This window comes from Scyliorhinus torazame, chromosome 4, assembly GCF_047496885.1.
Source record: "Scyliorhinus torazame isolate Kashiwa2021f chromosome 4, sScyTor2.1, whole genome shotgun sequence".
In the NCBI taxonomy this organism is placed as follows: Eukaryota; Metazoa; Chordata; class Chondrichthyes; order Carcharhiniformes; family Scyliorhinidae; genus Scyliorhinus; species Scyliorhinus torazame.
Window position 1 is genome coordinate 203,613,270 of NC_092710.1, and position 22,065 is coordinate 203,635,334.

The window sequence follows — 22,065 nt, forward strand, 5'->3', positions numbered from 1 at the left end:
CATGTGGACTTCTGCCGTCACCTCTTTATGGTCGCAGTTACTGGCGAGCGCAGTGAGTCTCTCCAAGTATTCATCTAGCGTTTCCCGGAGCGTGGTGGCAGTCGAGAGCAAATGTCTGGCATGTACCTCGTTTATCGGCTTTACGAAGCACTTCTGTAGGATTTTGACCGCCGTTTCGTACGTCGTAGCTTTCTCGATCACGGAGGATAGTCGGTGGCCCACCCGGGCATGTTGGAAGCTCAGCTTGCGAGGTCCGTTAACTTCTGTCTCTGAGGAATTCAGATAGGCCTCAAAGCACCGGAGCCAGTATTTAAAAATTTCAGTGGCTTCCGGCGACCGAGCGTCCAAATTGAGCTTCTCCGGCTTTAGACCGCCGTCCATCATGATGTAGTCGGGTTATTAAATTGAGATACCCTCAATTACGACTCAGGAGAGGAGTTTGATAATACAAAGGCTTTAACAACCAGAAAACCAGACAGCTGCCGAGAAGTGTGCTCACTGCACGCTGCCTACTGAACGTAACCTTATATACAGCTTCCTGGGGGGCGGTCTTAAAGGGGCCTACGCATTAAAGGTACATATGTATACAGATATCATTCATCACAGTGACTAAGGGCGGGATTCTCCGGCTGTGCTCGCCCGGTGACCGGAGAATCCCGCCTGAGGTCAATGGATTTTTTCACTGTTGCGTCTCACCTGTGGCGATCTTGCAGCGGGAGGGGCGGGAGAATCCAATCCTAAGTGTCATTAAATAGTGGTGGGGAACTTGCCAGCAGAAACTCCCTGAAAAACCCGCCACAAATTAACAAAGAAGTTGTTTTGGGGGAATCGTGCCATATATAATAAAAAGGTGAGGGGGGGTTAGGGAACAGGGGGAGTTGGGTTTTGGAGTCTAACTCGAATGCAGGGCTTTAAAATTTTTTAATTGGTTTGTACAAATTTGTGTATTTTTATTTTTGTTAAGTCTTAAAGGAAAAACGCTAATAAAAACATTTAAAAAAAAAAGAAAACAATCAAAAGAAAAAAAAAGTTTGATACCAGGACAGCCTCAACAGGTCAAGCATCAGGAAGCTCGCAGCAGTTCCCGCTCGCTACCACACTTATAAATTTTCCCATTAAATCGCGCCCTTAAAATTGTTTTCATGACTGGGGAGCTAAACTCACTGGACAGACCAGCTCCTCAGAGATCATGCCACCATTTTGAAAAGGTGCCATGATCTCAAAGTGAGCTTGAGGGTCCACTACACCCACCAAGCGCAATATGAAGGGTAGTGTAGCGCACAAAGACTCCGTGAGACGAATAGAGTGAAGTCGATGAGGCTTTATTAAGCGTGTCTGTTCCCCCGCAGCTCGATAGTAGAATGGCCTGCGGGGGAGGACTCCGGCTTCTTATACTCCGCCTTCAGGGCGGAGCTAGAGGTCAACGGCCAACCAGGACCCGGGATCTGTCAGCCAATGACATTAGGGCTTCCAGTCCCACATGACCCCCAATACATACTACCACATTCACCCCTTGTCAAAAATGAACCCGGCGGGGTGATGCTTCGTATGGTGGTAAGGGTTTACAGGGCTGGTCCTGGGAGGAAAAAAAAACATTCACATGGCAATACAGTATTGTACAATTTTGTCCTGTTTCGACTATTTACAGAGGGTATAGGGAGAAAAGCAAAATGTTCTTGTGAAAAGTCCATATTTTGATTTTGATCGACGCCACGAGTCGGTCGGGCGGTCTGGTCGTCCGTGTCGATCGCCTCGGCCCCGGTGGTGGTGGTGGTGCTTGTACCGGTGTTGTCGTCTCCGGGAGCCTTACGGTTTCAGCTTGGGCTTTACTCTTGGTCGGGCCTGAGGGGAGGGGAACCGATCCTCCTGGGAAGGGGGCGGTCGCGGGTTGCGGCGGTGGCAGGAAGGGGGGGGGGTTGGGTGAATGGTGTCGGGGGGGGGTGTGTGTGTTGCCGGCGGGCGCCAGATCCCGCAGGGAGACCGTGTCCTGTCGGCCGTCGGGGTACTCCACGTAAGCGTACTGCGGGTTCGCGTGGAGGAGGTGAACCCTTTCGACCTTACTGAGCAGGAACTGGTGCAGCTCGTCACTCATGAAAGAGGACCCCCTGTCGCTGTGGACGTATGCGGGGTAACCGAACAGTGTGAAGATGCTGTTCAGGGCTTTAATGACTGTGGCCGCGGTCATGTCAGAGCAGGGAATGGCAAATGGGAAGCGGGAGTATTCGTCCACCACATTAAGAAAATATGCGTTGCGGTCGGTGGAGGGGAGGGGCCCTTTGAAATCGAGACTGAGGCGTTCAAAGGGGCGGGAAGCCTTAATCAGGTGCGCACCATCCGGCCTGAAAAATTGCGGTTTGCATTCCGCGCAGATGTGGCAGTCCCTTGTGACTGTACGGACCTCCTCTAAAGAGTATGGGACGTTGCGGGACTTGATGAAGTGGTAAAACCGAGTGACCTCCGGGTGGCAGAGGTCCTCGTGGAGTGTTTGGAGGCGGTTAATTTGTGCGTTGGCACATGAACCGCGGGATAGGGCATCGGACGGCTCGTTCAGCTTTCCGGGACGATACAAAATCTCGTAGTTGAAGGTGGAAAGCTCGATCCTCCACCTTAAGATCTTGTCGTTTTTGATTTTGCCCCGCAGTGCATTATCGAACATGAAGGCTACCGACCGTTGGTCAGTGAGGAGAGTGAATCTCCTGCCGGCCAGGTAATGCCTCCAATGTCGCACAGCTTCCACTATGGCTTGGGCTTCCTTTTCCACTGAGGAGTGGCGGATTTCTGAGGCGTGGAGGGTCCGGGAGAAAAAAGCCACGGGTCTGCCCGCTTGGTTAAGGGTGGCCGCTAGAGCTGCGTCGGAGGCGTTGCTCTCGACCTGGAAGGGGAGGGACTCGTCGATGGCGCGCATCGTGGCCTTTGCGATATCCGCTTTGATGCGGCTGAAGGCCTGGCAAGCCTCTGTCGACAGAGGGAAGGTCGTGGTCTGTATTAGGGGGCGGGCCTTGTCTGCGTACTGGGGGACCCACTGGGCGTAGTATGAAAAGAACCCCAGGCAGCGTTTCAGGGCTTTTGGGCAGTGCGGGAGGGGGAATTCCATGAGGGCGCGCATACGTTCGGGGTCGGGGCCTATTATCCCATTGCGCACTACGTAGCCCAGAATGGCTAGCCGATTGGTGCTAAAAACGCACTTGTCCTCGTTGTACGTGAGGTTCAAGGCTTTGGCGGTCTGGAGGAATTTTTGGAGGTTGGCGTCGTGGTCCTGCTGGTCATGGCCGCAGATGGTTACATTGTCGAGATACGGGAACGTGGCCCGCAACCCATGTTGATCAACCATTCGGTCCATCTCCCGTTGGAAGACCGAGACCCCGTTTGTGACGCCAAATGGGACCCTTAGGAAATGGTATAATCGCCCGTCTGCCTCGAAGGCTGTGTACTTGCGGTCACTTGGGAGGATGGGGAGTTGATGGTAGGCGGACTTGAGGTCCACGGTGGAGAAGACTTTATATTGGGCAATCCGATTGACCATGTCGGATATGCGGGGGAGAGGGTACGCGTCTAGTTGTGTGTACCTGTTGATGGTCTGGCTATAGTCTATGACCATCCTTTGTTTCTCCCCTGTCTTCACTACTACCACCTGCGCTCTCCAGGGACTATTGCTGGCCTGGATTATGCCCTCCTTTAGTAGCCGCTGGACTTCGGACCGAATGAATGTCCGGTCCTGGGCACTGTACCGTCTGCTCCTAGTGGCGACGGGTTTGCAATCCGGGGTGAGGTTCGCAAACAAGGACGGGGGTTGCACCTTGAGGGTTGCGAGGCCGCAGATAGTGAGTGGGGGTATTGGGCCGCCGAATTTGAACGTAAGGCTCTGTAGATTGCATTGGAAATCTAATCCCAGTAAGGTGGGGGCGCAGAGTTGGGGAAGGACGTTTAGTTTGTAATTTTTGAACTCCCTCCCCTGCACCGTTAGGGTAACTATGCAGAATCCTTGGATCTGTACGGAGTGGGATCCTGCAGCTAGGGAAATATTTTGTGCGCTGGGATAGGTGGTCAATGAACAGCGTCTTACCGTGTCGGGGTGGATAAAGCTCTCCGTGCTCCCGGAGTCGACTAGGCATGGTGTCTCGTGTCCGTTTATTAGCACCGTTGTCGTCGTCGTCTGGAGTGTCCGGGGCCGAGCTTGATCGAGCGTAATTGAAGCGAGACGTGGTTGTAGTAGTGGAGTGGGGTCCATTGTTGCCGTCCAAGATGGCGTCGGGGATGAACAAAATGGCCGCCCCCATACATCGCACGTGGCTTGGGGGTCACAAGATGGCGGCGGGGGTGGACAAAATGGCCGCCCCCACGCATCGTACAGGTCTGGGGTGGTCCAAGATGGCGGCGCCCTTCCTCCCCTCGTGGTGGCCGGGACCCAAAATGGCGGCGTCTGCGGGTCGCACATGGGGCGCTGGGGGGGCTGGGGAGCGCTAGGACCGCGCGGAGCTCCCTCACCGGGGACAGCGGTGGTCGGGACCCAAGTTGGTAGCGCCGGCGGGTCAGATGTGGGGCGCGGGGGGGGGGGGGGGCGTTCGGGACGCGCAAAACTCCCTCTTCTTTGGGAGGAATTCATACCTGCCACAAAGGCATCGCGCATAACATGTCCGTGTGTTCATTTGCGTTCACCGAAGGGCAGCTGCAGGCTCGTCCCAAAATCAGCAGCGCGGCGTAGAATTCGTCCATCGATTCTCCGGGACCTTGCCGTCTCGTCGCGAGCTGGTAGCGAGCGTAGATTTGGTTAAATGGGCGGACATAGAGACTTTTCAGTGCTGCGAACGCCGTCTGGAAATCCTCCGCGTCTTCGATGAGGGAGAAAATCTCCGTGCTCACCCTCGAGTGCAGGACCTGTAGTTTTTGGTCTTCTGTGACCCGGCCGGTGGCCGTTCTGAGGTAGGCCTCGAAGCAAGTCTGCCAGTGCTTGAAGGCTGCTGCCGCATTCACTGCGTGGGGGCTGATCCTCAGGCATTCCGGAATGATCCTGAGCTCCATAGTCCTTTTTAGGCACGCTTAATAAATTGTAGCGCACAAAGACTCCGTGAGACGAATAGAGTGACGTCGATGAGGCTTTATTAAGCGTGTCTGTTCCCCCGCAGCTCGATAGTAGAATGGCCTGCGGGGGAGGACTCCGGCTTCAAACTTCTGGAGGCCCCGTCATACCCGCTCTTCAGCCCCCCCCCCCCCTCCCCCCCGGCCCCCCGCCCCGCACACACTTCTAACCCCCCTCATCCCTCCTTTTATGGACATGCCCCTCTCAGGCCCTCACCTTTGGCAGTGCCGCCCTGGCACCTGGGTACCCTGTCATTGCCACCTTGGCAGTGCCTGCCTCTAGCACTAAGGTGCCAGTCTGGCAGTGCTAAGGTGCCAGGAGGAGAGGAAGAATGCCACCCTGCTCTGTCCTTGACCATCCAGGGGCGTCCAAAGGCCTGGGAGACCCCACAGGTGCTGTTTCAATTGGTCCACGTTTGAATGGACCAGTACTAATCGGCTTCCAGCTGGGGTCTCCTTTGGGAGGCCAATCGATGCCGGGAGACAGTTAGATCCGCCATCAGCACAGTTAAGTGGGTTCTTAAACCCACTTAATCGTGCAAGGCTGGGTCCTGCCATCAATGGATCACAAAGTCTCAAGAGATCTGGTTGGACCTCGCGAAGCATAACGGCCGGTGGGAATCCTCCTTGAGGCCGCTCCCGGCATTACCGCCGCGTCCCACTCTGATTCTGGCGGAGTCGGTGGTAGATCGCACTCTACATCTTTTATCAGGCAATTCTCTGCAAGACACTCACCATCATGATTTGCAAACATGTCACCGTTCCATCATTGTCTCTGGGTCAACATCCTGGAACTTCCTCCTCAACAACACTGTGGGTGTACCTAAACCACATGGATTTCCGCAGTTTGAGAAGGCAGCTCACCACCATTTTTTCAAAGGCAATTAGAGATGGGAAATAATGCCTGCATCCCATGAATACATTTTAAAAATTACTAATTCTGTCCCCTTTAGTTAAGTGGAAATTACACTTACAACTTTAATGAAGCTGTTATTTTTTTTGTTTTTCCATTTCCAATGTACTTTTCCATGCACTAATCAGTAATAGGGTAGCCAGGAAAAGGGGTGGCCACTCGGGGACATAGGACCGAATCTATGCTTGGAGCCAGAGGAAATGGACGAGGTGCTAAATGAGTGCTTCGCACCACGATTAACCAAAAAGAGGGACTTGGTGAATGATGAGTCTAGGGAAGGGTGTGTAGATATTCTGGGTCATGGAGGTACAAAAATGAGGAGGTGTTGGCTGCCTTAAAAAGCATTAAGGTAGATATGTTCCCAGGGCCTGATGGGATCTATCCCGGAACACTGAGGGAGGCAAGGGAGGAAATTGCTGAGGCCTTGACAGAAATCATTGATTAGTGAGGTCCCAATGGACTGGAGAATAGCCAATGTTGTTCCTTTGTTTAAGGAGGGTAGCAGAGAACATCCAGGAAATTATAGGCCGGTGAACCTTACATCAGTGGTCGGGAAATTATTGGAGAGGATTTTTAGGGACAGGGTTTACTCACACCTAGAAACAAATAAGGAGTGGCACGTGGCACAGTGGTTAGCATTGGGACTACGGCAATGAGGGCCCAGGTTTGATTCCCGCCCTGGGTCACTGTCCGTGTGGAGTTTGCACATTCTCCCTGTGTCTGTGTGAGTTTCGCCCCCACATCCCAAAAACGTGCAGGTTAGGTGGATTGGCCACGCTAAATTGCCCCTTAATTGCAAAAGAAAAATAATTGGTTACTCTAAATTTTTAATTTTTTAAATGGACTTATTAGTGATGGGCAGCATGGCTTTGTGAAGGGGAGGTCGTGTCTCACTAACTTGATCGAGTTTTTTGAGGAAGTGACAAAAATGATTGATGAAGAAAGGGCAGTGAATGTTGTTTACATGAACTTCAGTAAAGCCTTTGACAATAATAATAACCTTTATTAGTGTCACATGTAGGCTTACATTAACACTGCAATGAAGTTACTGTGAAAATCCCCTAGTCGCCACATTACGGCACCTGTTCTGGTACATTGAAGGAGAATTCAGAATGTCCAATTCACCTAACAAGCACGTCTTTCGGGACTTGTGGGAGGAAACCTGAGCACCTGGAGGAAACCCACGGAGACACGGGGAGAACATGCAGACTCCACACAGACATTGACCCAAGTCGGGAATCGAACCTGGGTCTCTGGCGCTCTGAAGCAATAGTGCGAACCACTGTGCTACCATGCTGCCGATACCATGCCGTCTGACAAGGTCCCTCATGGCAGACTGGTACAAAGGGTGAAGTCACATGGGATCAGAGGTGAGCTAGCAAGATGGATACAGAACTGGCTAGGTTAAAGAAGACAGAGGGTAGCAGTGAAAGGGTGCTTTTCTGATTGGAGGGCTGTGACTAGTGGTGTTCCACAGGGATCACTACTGAGACCTTTGTTTTTCTTAGTATATATAAATGATTTGGAGGAAAATGTATCTGGTCTGATTAGTAAGCTTGTGGATGACACAAAGGTTGGTGAAGTTGCGGATAGTGATGAAGATTATCAGAGGATTCAGCATGATAGAGACCAGTTGGCGACTTGGGTGGAGAAATAGCAGATGGAATTTAATCTGGACAAATTTGAGGTAATGCATTTTGGAAGGTCTAATACAAGTGGGAATTATACAGTTAATAGCAGAACCCTTAGGATTATTGACAGGCAGAGAGATCTGGGTGGACAGGTCCACAGATCATTGAATGTGGCAACACAGGTGGGTAATGTAGTCAAGAAGGCATACGGCATACTTGTCTTCATTGGCCGGGGCATTGAGTATAAAAATTGGCAAGTTGTGCGGCCACACTTGGAATATTGTGTACAATTCTGGTGGCCACATTACTAGAAGGATGTGGAGGCTTTGGAAAGGGTACAGAAGAGGTTTACCAGGCTGTTGCTTGGTCTGGAGGTTATTCGCTATGAGGAGAAGTTGGATAAACCAGGATTGTTTTCACTAGAACTACGAAGATTGAGGGGTGACCTGATAGGGGTTTACAAAATTATGAGTGTCATGGACAGAATGGATAGTCAGAAGCTTTTTCCCAGGATGGAAAAGTCAATTACTCGGGGACATAGGTTAAGGTGCGAGGGGAAAAGTTTAGTAGAGATGTGCTAGGCAAGTTTTTTTTCAGAAAATATTTTGTTAAGGCATTTATAATTTTAACACATTGAAACAAAGAGATCCAACAAACACAACAAACCCACAATAACATAACTATCTCCCCCCCAAGCATAAACCCGAATTATCATGGTCCATGTAACTATTCCATCTCACGGGTCACCCTTAATTGGTTTTCCTACCCTTATTAGTCACTTCCATGCCTCCTCCCCCCCACCCTCCTGCTAACGGACTAATTTTCCTCGAAGAAGTTGATGGACGGCTGCCACATCTGAGCGAACCCCTGTAACGAACCCTTTAAGGCGACTTTGATTTTCTCCAGCCAGAGAAACCCCGCCATGTCACTGACCAAACCCCGACTTTGGAGGCTCCGAGTCCCTCCATCCCAGCAGAATCCGTCTCCGGGCCACCAGGAACTCAAAGGCCAAATCGTCGGCCTCTCTCTCCCCCCCAACCTGGGCTCCTGGATCTTCCGATACTCCAAATATTGCCACCTCAGGACGCTGAGTCACCCTCCCTTCCAGGACCTATGACATGACATACGCAAATCCCTGTCAAAATCCCCTCAGCCTCGGACATGCCCAGAACATACGCACATGATTCGCAGGAACCCCCCTTGCCCCCCCCCCCCCCCCCCCCCCCCCCCCACCGCCCACATCTGCCCTCCACCTCCTCAAAAAACCTGCTCATCCGTCCACAGTCATATAAGCCCTCTGGACTACCTTGAATTGGATCAGGCTAAGCCTGGCACACAACGAGGATGCTTGACTTTCCTCAGGGCCTCCTCCTATAACCCGACTTCCAACTGCCCTCCCAACTCTTTCTCCCACTTCTTCTTCACCTCCCCTATTCAAACTCCTTCCCACTCGATCAGTTCCTTATATATTTCTGAGACCTTCCCCTCCCCAACCCCTGTTTTTGATATCACCTTGTCCTGTAGCCCCCTTAGTGGGAGACGTGGGAAGCCCAGGACCTGCCTCCGAACAAAATCCCGCACTTGCAAGTACCGGAACCCATTCCCACCTGGCAACTCGAACTCCTCCTCTAGCTCCTCCATACATCGGAAACCCTCCTCAATAAAAAGATCTCCGAATCTCTCGATACCTGTCCGCTGCAAACCTCCGAAAGCCCCCGGAGCGAACCGGTGTTTGTCACAGATCGGTGACCACACCGACGCCCCCTCCAGTCCCATGTGTTGCTTCCACTGCCCCCACACGCTCAGGGCTGCCACTACCACTGGGCTTGTGGAGTGCCGAGCTGGCGAGAATGGCAGAGGTGCCGTTAGCCGAGCCTTCAGACTCGTGCCCTTACAAAATGTTGCCTCTCCCCGCTCCCACACTGACCCCTCCTCCACTACCCACTTCCCAACCATCGATATGTTAGCCACCCAGTAATAGTTGATAAAGTTCGGAAAGGCCAGTCCCCCCTCCCTGCGCACCCGCTCAAGTGTGACCTTCTTCACACACGGGACTCTCCCGGCCCAAATCAAACCCGAGATCGCCGCAATCATCTTCCTAAAAAACACTTCAGGGATGAAAGTTGGGAGGCACTTAAAAACGAACAGCATTCACGGGAGGACTGTCATTTTCACAGTCTGTACCCTCCCCGCTAATGACAGCGGGAGCACGTCCCACCTTCAGAAGTCCCTTTCATCTGCTCAATCACCCTGCCCAAATTTAATTTGTGAAGCTGACCCCAGTCTCGTGCCTCTTGAATACCCAGGTACCTAAAACTCCCGCCCACCACCTTGAATGGCATCTCCCTCAGTCTCCTCTCCTGCCCCCTTGCCTAGATCGCAAAAGCCCCTCGCTCTTGCCCATATTCAATTTATAACCTGAGAACCAGCCAAATTCCTCCAGTATCCCCATAATTCCTGCAATCACCCCAATGGGTCTGTTATATAAAGGAGCAAATCGTCCGCATAGAGCGAGACCCTGTAGTCCACCCCCCCTCTCACTATCCCCTGCCAAATGTTCGACGTTCGCAGCGCCATTCCCAACGGCTCTATGGCCAGGGCAAACAGCAGTGGGGAGAGTGGACATCCCTGTCTCGCACCCCTACAAAGGCTAAAATATTCCGATCGCACCCGATTCGTCCTTACATTTGCAACCAGTGCCTGATAGAGCAACCGGACCCAATCCACAAATCCCTGCCCGAACCCAAACCTTCCAGGACCTCCTACGGATATTTCCACTTCACCCGATCAAAGGCCTTTTCTGCATCCAAGGCCACCACAATCTTGACCTCGCGCCCCTCCGCAGGCATCATTATTATGTTAAGGAGCCGCCTAATGTTGGACGCCAGGGGCGTCATTCTCCGACCCCCCCCGCCGGAGTCTCCGGTACCGGAGATTGGGCGGGGGCGGGAATCGGGCCGCGCCAGTTGGCGGGACCCCCCGCTCATTTCTCCGGCCCGGATGGGCCGAAGTCCTGCCGAGAAATTGCCTGTCCCGCCGGCGTAAATTAAACCTGGTATTTACCGGTGGGACAAGGCGGCGTGGGCGGGCTCCAGGGTCCTGGTGGGGTGTGGGGCGATCTGACCCCGGGGGTGCCCCCACGGTGGCCTGGCCCGCGATTGGGGCCCACCGATCCGCGGGCGGGCCTGTGCCGTGGGGCCACTCTTTCCCTTCCGCCTCAACCATGGCGGAGGTGGAAATGACTCTCCCCACTGCGCATGCGCGGGAAACTGTCAGCGGCCGCTGGCGCTCCCGCGCATGCGCCGCATTTCCGCGCCAGCTGGCGGGGCAACAAACGCCATTTCCGCCAGCTGGCGGGGCGGAAATCCCTCCGGCGTCGGCCTAGCCCCTCAATGTTGGGGCTGGGCCCCCAAAGATGCGGAGCATTCCACACCTTTGGGGCGGCGCGATGCCCGTCTGATTGGCGCCGATTTGGGCGCCAGTCGGCGGACATTGCGCCATTGGGGGAGAATTTCGCCCCAGATGTCGCCCCTTAACAAATCCCGTCTGGTCCTCCCCAATAACCCCCGGAACGCAGTCCTCTATCGGTGTGGCCAAGATCTTTGCCAGCAATTTTGCATCCACATTTAGCAGGGAGATTGGCCTATACGACCCACAGCTTTCCGGATCTTTATCCCGTTTCAAGATAAGGGAAATCGATGCCGCGGTAACATCGGGGAGAGCACTCCCAACTCCTTTGACTCATTGAAAGCCTTTACCAAAAGCAGCCCCAACAGCCTGGAAAACTTCTTATAGAACTCCACCGGGTATCCGTCCACTTCCAGGGCTTTGCCCGATTGCATCGCCCCCAACCCCCCTATAACCTCCCCGAGCCCAATTGGGGCACCCAGGTTCTCCACCAACTCCTCATCTATCCTCGGGAACTTCAGCCCCCCAAAAATAGTTCCATCCCCTCCTCCCCGGCTGGGGGTTCCGATTTATACAATTTACTGTAAAACTCCCAAAACACATCATTCACCCCCGCCGAGTCCAGAACCACCTTCCCTCCTGTGTCCCTCACTTTCCCTAGCTCTCTTGCCGCCTCCTGTTTCCTCAGCTAATGCGCCAGCATCCTACTAGCTTTTTCCCCACATTCATAAACCTTACTCTCCTCAGCTGTCCCACCTCCTTACCTGTGGACAGGAGCCCAAATTCCAGCTGCAATCTCTGACGCTCTTTCAAAAGTCCATCATCCGGAGTCTCCGTATACCTCCTGTCCATCTGTAGAATTTTGCCCACCAGTCTATCTAACTCCGCCCGCTCAGCCTTCTCCTTATGCGCCCGAATTGAGATGAATTCCCCCCTGATAACAGCCTACAATGCCTCCCAGACCACCCCCACCGACACCTCTCCTGTATCATTACTCTTAATGTATCCCCGAATGGCCTCCCTCACCCGCTCATGCACCTCCACCTTTGCTAACAACCCCACATCCAACCTCCATCACGGGCGCTGGGCCTTTCCTTTACTAACTTGCAAGTCCACCCAGACGGTGGGGTCTGACACCACTATTGCTGAAAATTAAGCATCTACCACCTCTGCCGGCAGCGTTTTGTCCATCACAAAAAAGTCTATCCGGGAATATACCTTATGCACATGGGAGTAGAACGAAAACGCCTTATTCCTCAACCTCCCGAATCTCCACGGATCGACCCCCCCCCCATGTGCTCCATGACCCCCAGAGCTCCTTAGCCATAGCTGATACCTTCCCAGATCTAGAACTCGAACGGCCCAGCCTTCAATCAAGGACCGTGATGAAATCAACCCCCATAGTCTGTCGATGTGAATCGAGGTCCGGAATTTTCCCCAGTACCCATCTCATAAATTCCACGCTATCACAGTTCAGAGCATATGTATTCACCAACACCACGGCCATTCCCTCCAGTTTCCCATTGACCATAACATATCTACCCCACGGGTCGGCCTCTCTATTCCCCACCTCGAACGCCACCCACTAATTAACCAATATCGTCACCCCCCTCATTTTGAAGTCTAACCCTGAATGGAGCACTTGCCCAACCCACCCCTTCCTTCACCTAATCTGGTTCCCTACCCTCAAATGTGTCTCCTGCAGCATGGCCACATCTGCCCTCGGTTGCCTCAAGTGCGCGAACACACGGGCCCTTTTGACTGGCTCATTCAGTCCCCGAACGTTCCTCGTGACCAGTCTGGTAGGGGGGGATCCTGCCCCCCTCTCCTGCAGATGAGCCATACCCTCTCCTAGGCCAGTCTTCGGCCCATGTCCCGCACCTCCCCTCCCGCTCTCAGGCAACTACCGTCATCCACCCTCCACTTTGAAAGTCCCCTCCTCATCAATAGTATTATCTCCCCCGATCCCTCCACCCCCCCCCCCCACAGATCTTCAGCTCACCCCCCACTGCTTCCGTGAACTAGCCCGTCAAGCTCGACTGACAGCCCCTGCCCATGGTGCAAAGCACCCTACCCCCCACTGATTCCTCTCCCCCCCACTCTTATTGCAAACAATCAAAACAAAGGCAAGCAATAAAAGCAAACAAACAATCCCTCCCTATGTCCAAACACAGAGATCCACCACTCATCCCTTAATAAAGAACTGTAAACCAGCCTAAAGCCAAAAACAGAAAAAAGAAAAACAAACACCAAAAACAACGTTTTTCGCAATACAGTACATTCACCACTTCTCCTGTTTCAAAGTTCAAAGTCCTCTTTCTCATGCCAGTCCATTCTCTTTCATAAAGTCCACTGCCTCCTCCGCCGAGCCAAACTACAACTCCCGGCCCCCATAGGTCACCCATAGGTGAGCTGGGTACAGTAGTCCGAACTTTACGCCCTTATTGGCTGACTTGACCTTATTAAAGCTCGCCCTCCTCTTTGCCAGCTCTGCCCCCAGGTCCTAGTACACATGGATCTCGCCACCTTCCCAGTTGCAATGCCTCGTCTACCTGGTCCACCTCATGAAATGTTCCTTATCCAGGAACCGATGCAACCATACCACCATCGCCCTCGGCGGCTCACCCCACTGGGGCTTACGCATCAGTGCTCTCTGTGGGCTCGATCCACTTATAACAGCCGGTCAAATGCACGATCCCCAAGCAGGTCCACGATCCAGATGTTCTGCCGACAAGATCATTTCTCCAGGTCCTCCACTTTCTCCAGTAGTCGCTTCTGTTGGTCTTGCATCAGTCCCATTTCCGCTGCCATTGAGGTGGTCTGTTCTTCATGCTCCCCCGCCAGCTCCTCCAACCTCAGGATCGCCTGTCCCTGGGCTGCCAGTCTCATCTCAATGCGGTCAACCACCGCCTTGATCGAGTCCACCACCCGGGCCAGGTCCTCCAAACTTTCCTTCCGCTGCTGGGTGAACCTCTCTTCAAGAAGCTCACCAACTGCTCCATCGACCACTGAACCGGCAGGGCCGGACCCTGCCCATCCTGCCACAGCCAACTGGTTCGCTTTTTTCCGGGCACTTCTGGTCCACCGCTCCATAAACAAGAGGTCACTCTCTTCTGCTCTCACTCCGACACCTTTTTCCTCCAAAATTCCTGCTACAAACTGGGGCAAGGGCCACAAAAAGATCACCATGAGCGGGAGCTACCAAATATGCGGCCACTTACTCCATGGCCACCACCAGAAGTGTGAGCCAAGTTTTTTACACAGAAGGTATTGAATGCCTGGAACGCCCTGCCAGGGGAGGTGGTAGAAGCAGGTATGATAGCGGCGTTTAGGAGGCATCTTGACAAAGACTTGAATGGAATGGGAATAGAGAAATACGGACCCTGGGAGTGCAGAATGTTTTAGTTTAGACAGGCATCTTCATTGGTGTAGGCTTGGAGGGCTGAAGGCCCTGTTCCTGTGCTGTACTGTCCTTTGTTCTTGGTTTCATGGCTAGATTGAAGGCATGATCTACCGGCTGAGTCCCACCGGGACAGGGGTGTGACACGGCAGGTAAATGCAGGGAGAGGCCTCTCCAGGATTTACCTGGCTTGCAATGCCTCGCGAGATCGAACCGGATCTCACAAGGCATTGTAATCTGGATCCTCCCCACTGAGGGCGGGTTCAGTATTTGGCAAATTTTCATATTAGACTGAGTAGCTAGTCTCGCCTGATCTACCCGAGTCATTAGGATCTAACCCATTTGCCTCGGAGATCTTAGGCAAGGCTGTTTAGTACTGGTCCCCACAAATGGGGACCAGATGGAACGGCACTTGGGTGGGTCTCCCAGGGGATCAGAGGCCCCCGGGTGGTTGGCCCCTTGCCAGGGTCACACCCTGGTACAATTGGTACCACCCAGGTGTCTTGGCAATGCCAGGCTGGTACCTTGGTGACGCTTCCCTCCGAAACCCATGAGAGTGTTGCCCTGCTGCTGAGAAATGAATGTACACTGTGCAGCACACCTGAAGCAGCACTCCGTAAATTAATTTCTCCCTTGGGGAATACTGCCAATGTTGTAATGACCTTTTCATTTGTTCTCCTAGTTTGTCAACATGTGAACAATGAAACTCAGTGCAGGTGTGACGGTGGATTTATTTGGAATTCAACATTTTGTAGTAAACACCAGTCTTGCAGTGTGAATATAACAGACGACCGAAGCTGTGACTGTATCAGGAATGAGCCAACAGAAGGGCCATACTGTGACCTCCCAACTGTGTCAACAACCCCCACACAAAGTACTGTACCCACAACTACACCACGAAATACAACACCTACAATAACGCCTACCACAGTGTCAACAACGCCTACCACAGTGCCAACAACACCCACAACTGTGTCAACAATAAAATTGACCATACAAGGTAATAGAGGTATACGGAACAATGTTTATTCTTTCTTGACATGCAAGTATACTTGTAGATGTGAGCTGACTAGCTTGAATTATTTTAAAGAAATAACAGTGATACTTCTGAGCAGTGTAAAAAATCTAAATTCATAGAGCATTTTCAAGAGAATGATTGAAAACTGACATTTGAGAAATGAAATGAAAATCGCTTATTGTCACAAGTAGGCTTCAATCAAGTTACTGTGAAAAGCCCCTAGTTGCCACATTCCAGCGCCTGTTCGGGGAGGCTGGTACCGGAATTGAACCGTGCTGCTGGTTTGTCTTGGTCTGCTTTAAAAGCCAGCAATTTAGCCCAGTGTGCTAAACCAGCCCCTAAACATTTAAGCCTAGATTCTCATGGGGTCATCGAGACTTAATGGCTTATCCCTAATGCTGTTGGGAACCCAGATCTGGAAATGCCATCCCCATTTGCCATCCGACAAATCATATTTTCTCAGTAGGGACATGGGGAAAATCTGAATCCAGAAGGTCCACTGGAACTCATTGTTGAGATCAAGATAATCCCATTTTCATTGGAGCAAGGACATTACAGCAAAGTGTATAAGTTACATTTTTTTTAGAATAGACATAAATGCTTGTCAAGTGTGAATAAGGTCTGAAGAACTGTGAAGCTATCAAGTAATTTAAATGTTTATAGAGGCCAGCCATCCTCTGCTTTCTGCTTTCTCACTGAAACAAAAAGTTATCATGTCAGTTTTGAAGGGGGCACAGTGGCACATTGGTAAGCACTGCTTGCCTCACGGCGCCGAGCACCCGGGTTCCATCCCTCCCCTGGGGCACTGACTGTGGAGTTTGCACATTCTCCCTGTGTCTGCATGGGTCTCACCCACACCCTCAAGATGTGTAGGGCAGGTGGATTGGCCAAGCTAAATTGCCTCCTAATTGAGGGAAAAAAAATTTTTAAAGGGAAAAAAACGTAATTTAAATGGCTGCCCTTTAAATTTTCAAATAAGTGCAGCCCACCCATCTGTGTGAGCTGAAACTAATCTATGCCTGCAGTTTCAATAGAGGTTTATTGACATCACCCTAAGTATTGCTGATAAAAAGAGAAATGCTTTGTAGAATTTTGTCTTGCTTTCTCAGGGCAGATGCAAGAATACCAAATTTCAAAGTGTGTGAGAAAAAGAGGGTGATTGTTTGGCAAGTAGATTCTAATTGGGGCAGCACGGTAGCAAAGTGAGTAGCACTGTTGTTTCACAGCTCCAGGGTCCCAGGTTCGATTCTGGCTTGGGTCACTGTCTGTGTGGAGTCTACATGTTCTCCCTGTGTCTGCGTGGGTTTCCTCCGGGTGCTCCGGTTTCCTCCCACAAGTCCCGAAAGACTGTTAGGTAATTTGGACCATCTGAATTCTCCCTCAGTGTACCCGAAAAGGCGCTGGAATCTGGTGACGAGGGGCTTTTCACAGTAACTTCATTGCAGTGTTAATGTAAGCCTACTTGTGACAATGAAGATTATTATTAATTGGTGAGGCATTGCCATGAAGAATGCACCAGGGAATAGTTATCCCCAAGCTGGTCCGCTCTGCAACTCCCACGGTAACAACTAGACCAATCAGAGTCAACTTGCCTTTTTTTGAAATTAAACCGAAGCTTGAGGGATATCTCTTTCCTGGTGCATTCTCCATGGCAACATCTTACCAATCAGTGTCACTTGCTAACGAAACAGCCCCCTTTTTGTCATGCAATATTAGTTGTTGTCCCCTTTTACATTTGGTACTCTTGCATCTGTCCTAATGAAGACAAGACATAAAACTTTGACAGTGCTGTTGGGGAGGGTTCAAACTAATGTGGCAGGGGGATGGGAACCGATGCAGGAAGTTAGAGGGAAGTAAAACGGGGCCAGAAACAAAAAGCAGTAAGGGGGAAAGTGTAAGGCAGAGAAGCGATAGTCAAAAATCTAAAAGGGCCACAGTACAGGGTACAGTGACTGAGGAGAGTGTGAAAAGGGAGGTGGCCAATGCAGGATTGAGGGTGTTGCACCTAAATTCGCGCAGTATACGGAACCAGGTAAATGAGCTTGTTGCGCACATTGAAATTGGCTGGTGCAATATTGTGGGCTTCACAGAGACATGGCTGCAAGGGGATCAGGGCTGGGATGAAAATATCCAAGGATGTATGTCCCATCAAAAGGACAGGCAGAAGGACAAAGGGGGCGGGGTTGCATTGTGAGTAAGGAATGAAGTTAAATCGATAGCAAGGAGCGATATAGGATCAGAAGGCATAGAATCTCTGGGGGTAGAGTTGAGGAATCGCAAAGGTAAAAAGACTCTGATGGGAGTTGTGTACAGGCCCCCTAGCAGTAGTCAGGATGTGGGGCAGAAAATAAATCAGGAGATAGAAAAGGCATGTAAAAAAGGCAATATTACAATAATCATGGGAGACTTTAATATGCAGGTGGACTGGGAAAATCAGGTTGGTAGTGGATCCCAAGAAAAGGAATTTGTGGAATTTCTAAGAGATGTTTTTTTTTCAAGCAGCTTGTGACAGAGCCCACTAGGGAACAGGCAATTATGGATTTGGTGATGTGTAATGAGGCAGGCTTGATTAGGGAACTTAAGGTGAAGGAACCCTTAGGGAACAGTGACCACAATATGATAGAATTTACCCTGTGGTTTGAGAGGGAGAAGCTGCAATCAGATGTAACGGTATTACAATTAAATAAGGGTAAATACAAAGACACGAGGGAGGAGCTGACCAAAGTTGATTGGAAAAGGAGCTTAGCAGGGAAGACAGTGGAACAGCAATGGCAGGGTTTTTTGGGGGTTATTCGGGGGGCACAACAGAAATTCATCCCCAGGAGGAGGAAACATGCTGAGGGGAGGACAAGGCATCCATGGCTGACAAGGGAAGTCAAGGACAGCATAAAAGCTAAAGAAAAGGCATACAAAGTGGAGAGAATTAGTGGGAAGCTAGAGGATTGGGAAGCCTTTAAAAGCAAGCAGAGGACAAGTAAAAAAGCAATAAGGGGGGAGAAGATGAAGTATGAGTGCAAGCTAGCTAATAATTTAAAGGAAGATAGGAAGAGTTTTTTCAATATATAAAAGATAAGAGAGAGGCAAAAATACACATTGGACCACTGGAAAATGTGGCTGGAGAAGTAATAATAGGAAACAAAGAAATGGCAGACGAACTGAATAGTTACTTTGCATCAGTCTTCACGGCGGAAGACACACAGTGGGATGCCAGAGCTCCAGGAGAACCAGGGGGCAGAGGTGAGTACAGTGACCATTACTAAGGAGAAGGTTCTGGGGAAACTGAAAGGTCTGAACGTAGCTAAGTTACCTGGACTGGATGGACTACACGCCAGTGTTCTAAAAGAGATAGCTGAGGAAATTGTGGAGGCATTGGTGATGATCTTACAGGGGTCACCGGAGACAGGAAGGGTCCCAGAGGACTGTAAATTGGCTAACGTAACACCATTGTGTGAGAAGGGAGGGAGGCAGAAGATGGGAAATTTTCGGCCGGTTAGCCTGACTTCGGTCATTGCTAAGATTTTAGAGTCTGTTATTAAAGATGAGATCGCAAAGTACTTGGAAGTGCATGGTAAAATAGGACTGAGTCAGCACGGCTTTGACAAAGGGAGGTCGTGTCTGAGAAATCAGTTAGAGTTCTTTGAGGAGGTAACAAGAAAGTTAGATAAAGGAGAACCAGTGGACGTGATTTATTTAGATTTCCAGAAGGCCTTTGACAAGGTGCCGCATAGGAGACTGTTAAATAAGTTAAAAGCTCATGGTGTTAAGGGTAAGATCCTGGCATGGATAAAGGATTGGCTGACTGGCAGAAGGCAGAGAGTGGGGATAAAGGGGTCTTTTTCAGAATGGCAGCCAGTGACTAGTGGTGTGCCTCAGGGGTCTGTGCTGGGACACAACTTTTCACAATATACATAAATGATCTGGAAGAAGGAACTGAAGGCACTGTTGCTAAGTTTGCAGATGATACAAAGATCTGTAGAGGGACAGGTAGTATTGAGGAAGCAAGAGGGCTGCAGAAGGATTTGGACAAGCTAGGGGAGTGGGCAATGAAGTGACAAATGAAATACAATGTGGAAAAGTGTGATGTTATGCACTTTGGAAGGAGGATTTTAGGCATAGACTATTTTCTAAATGGGGAAAAGCTTAGGAAATCAGAAGCACCAAGGGACTTAGGAATCCTTGTTCACGATTGTCTTAAGGTTACTGTGCAGGTTCAGTCGGCAGTTAAGAAGGCAAATGCAATGTTCGCATTCATGTCAAGAGGGCGAGAATACAAGACCAGGTATGTACTTCTGAGGCTGTGTAAGGTTCTGGTCAGGCCCCATTTGGAGTACTATGAGCAGTTTTGGGCCCCGTATCTGAGGAAGGATGTGCTGGCCTTGGAAAGGGTCCAGAGGAGGTGCACAAGAATGATCCCTCGAATGAAGAACTTGTCGTATGAGGAACGGTTGAGGACTCTGGGTCTGTACTCGTTGGAGTTTAGAAGGATGAGGGGGGATCTTATTGAATCTTACAGAATACTGCGAGGCCTGGATAGAGTGGACGTGGAGAGGATGTTTCCACTTGTAGGAAAAACTAGAACCGGAGGACACCATCTCAGACTAAAGGGACGACCCTTCAAAGCTGAGATGAGGAGGAATTTCTTCAGCCAGAGGGTGGTGAATCTGTGGAACTCTTTACCACAGAAGGCTGTGGAGGTCTTTAAGACAGAGATAGATACGTTCTTGATTAATAAGGGGATCAAGGATTATGGGGAGAAGGCAGGGGAATGGGGATGAGAAAATATCAGCCATGATTGAATGGCAGAGCAGACTCGATGGGCCGAGTGGCCTAATTCTGTTCCTATGTCTTATGGTCTTATGGTCTTGACAGCATGTCTCTTTGTTTCAGCAATTTGTTTTTTAAATTTAAAGTGCTCAATTCATTTTTTTTTACAATTAAGGGGCAATTTAGCATGGCCAATCTATCTACCCTGCACATCTTTGGGTTGTGGGGGTGAGAAGAGATCCACGCAGACACGGGGAGGATGTGCAAACTCCACATGGATAGGGGGCCAGGATCGAACTGGGTCCTCAGCACCATGAGGCAGCAGTGCTAACCACTGTGCCACCGTGCTGCCCCATTTTTTCAACGATAACCTTAAGTGCTATCATTATTATTGCTGGACTACTTCCATAATCTTTCATTACACAGTCGGGAACTATAAATTCACAGTTTGATTGACAGGTCCAAGGACTAGCAGTCCTTTCCCTCTCATAAAACCATATTGACTGATCATAGTATGATTTTCTAAATGCAATGTTGAGACTTCGGTAACAATAGATTCCAGCATTTGCCTAATGAATGATGTTGAATAACCGACCTGTTGTTTTCTGATTTCTCTCTCCCTCTTTGCTTGAATAACGGTGCTACTAGTCTGCTGGGATTTCCAGCATCTGCAGTATTTTACTTTTATTGACACATTCTATATATTTGAAATAATAGAATTTTTTTTTTTTTTTGCAGAAAAACAGAACCATGCACTCAGAATTCTTACTCTGATATTTACGGATGATCTAAAAAATTCTTCCTCTACCTTATTTAAAAATAAAACAAAAGAATTCAAGGAGCTGGTATGTATGTAATGACAAACATTATAAGATCAAAAATTGTTCTTTCCAAACTCAAGCTATCTGCTACTGTTGGTGAATCTTGCCTTTCAGAGGTATACAATAGAAATTTTGATTTGAGGCCTTGCATTAAAGATCTAAAATGTTTCAAAGACAGTTAATTGAGAAAATATGATCATAACTGCAATGTTTATAAACATCTAGGAGTTAATTTTCTCAGCAGAAATACTTCACTGCTTTTGATGGGGTCAGGAGCTGTCAAGCATAGCTAGATGTTTCTAAACATTGAGGCTATGTTCAAAGCAGGGTACTTGAGATGCATTCGAGCGTGAAAGGAAATGAAAATGAATAATCCAGACATCTGGTTGTCTGGAAGCTAGTACCCTGTAAATTGCAGCCTACTAAAAGCTATTTCTCTTTTAAAGTGAGTAGAACCCTCACAGATCAAAGGATCTGAGATGGTATAAAGCGTTGTGCCTTTCTTTTTAAAAATAAATTTAGAGTGCCCAATTCATTTTTTCCAATTAAGGGCAATTTAGCGTCGCCAACCCACCTACCCTGCACGTCTTTGGGTTGTGGGGGTGAGACGCACGTAAGCACGGGGAGAATGTGCAAACTCCACATGGACAGTGACCCATAACTGGGATCGAACCTGGGACCTCGGTTCCGTGAGGCAGCAGTGCTAACCACTGCATCACCATGCTGCCCTGCATTGTGACTTTCTAACAGCTGCTGCTTTCTAGACATTGGTCTGCGGCAGGAAGTGTAAGAGACAGGTATGTGAAAAAGCCGTGATTTTTCACAGTTTCTGCCTGGACTGTTCTTTAGCTTCCAGGCAAGGGTGACTGATGTGGGGGTATCTGATATGGAGTCCTCTGGTACTAGGGAGTCCTCTGATATGGGACAGGTCCTCTGATATGGCGGGGTGTCCCCTGATATGGGGGTTCCTCAGATATGGGGGCCTGCAGATATTGGGGGCTCCTCTGATATTGGGGGAGTCCTCCGAAAGAGCA

The 22,065-nt window shown here is 50.1% G+C and overlaps 1 protein-coding gene across 1 annotated transcript in view; it reads left to right on the plus strand.

The window, feature by feature from the left end:
* The window catches only part of LOC140411465 (uncharacterized), a 58,823-nt gene that overhangs the window by 12,022 nt on the left and 24,736 nt on the right, over positions 1 to 22,065 (plus strand). The window contains exons 3-4 of the mRNA XM_072500562.1: positions 15,111 to 15,428; positions 20,949 to 21,055. Of these exons, the coding sequence (XP_072356663.1) occupies positions 15,111 to 15,428; positions 20,949 to 21,055 (425 nt within the window). The remainder of the gene's footprint in view (positions 1 to 15,110; positions 15,429 to 20,948; positions 21,056 to 22,065) is intronic.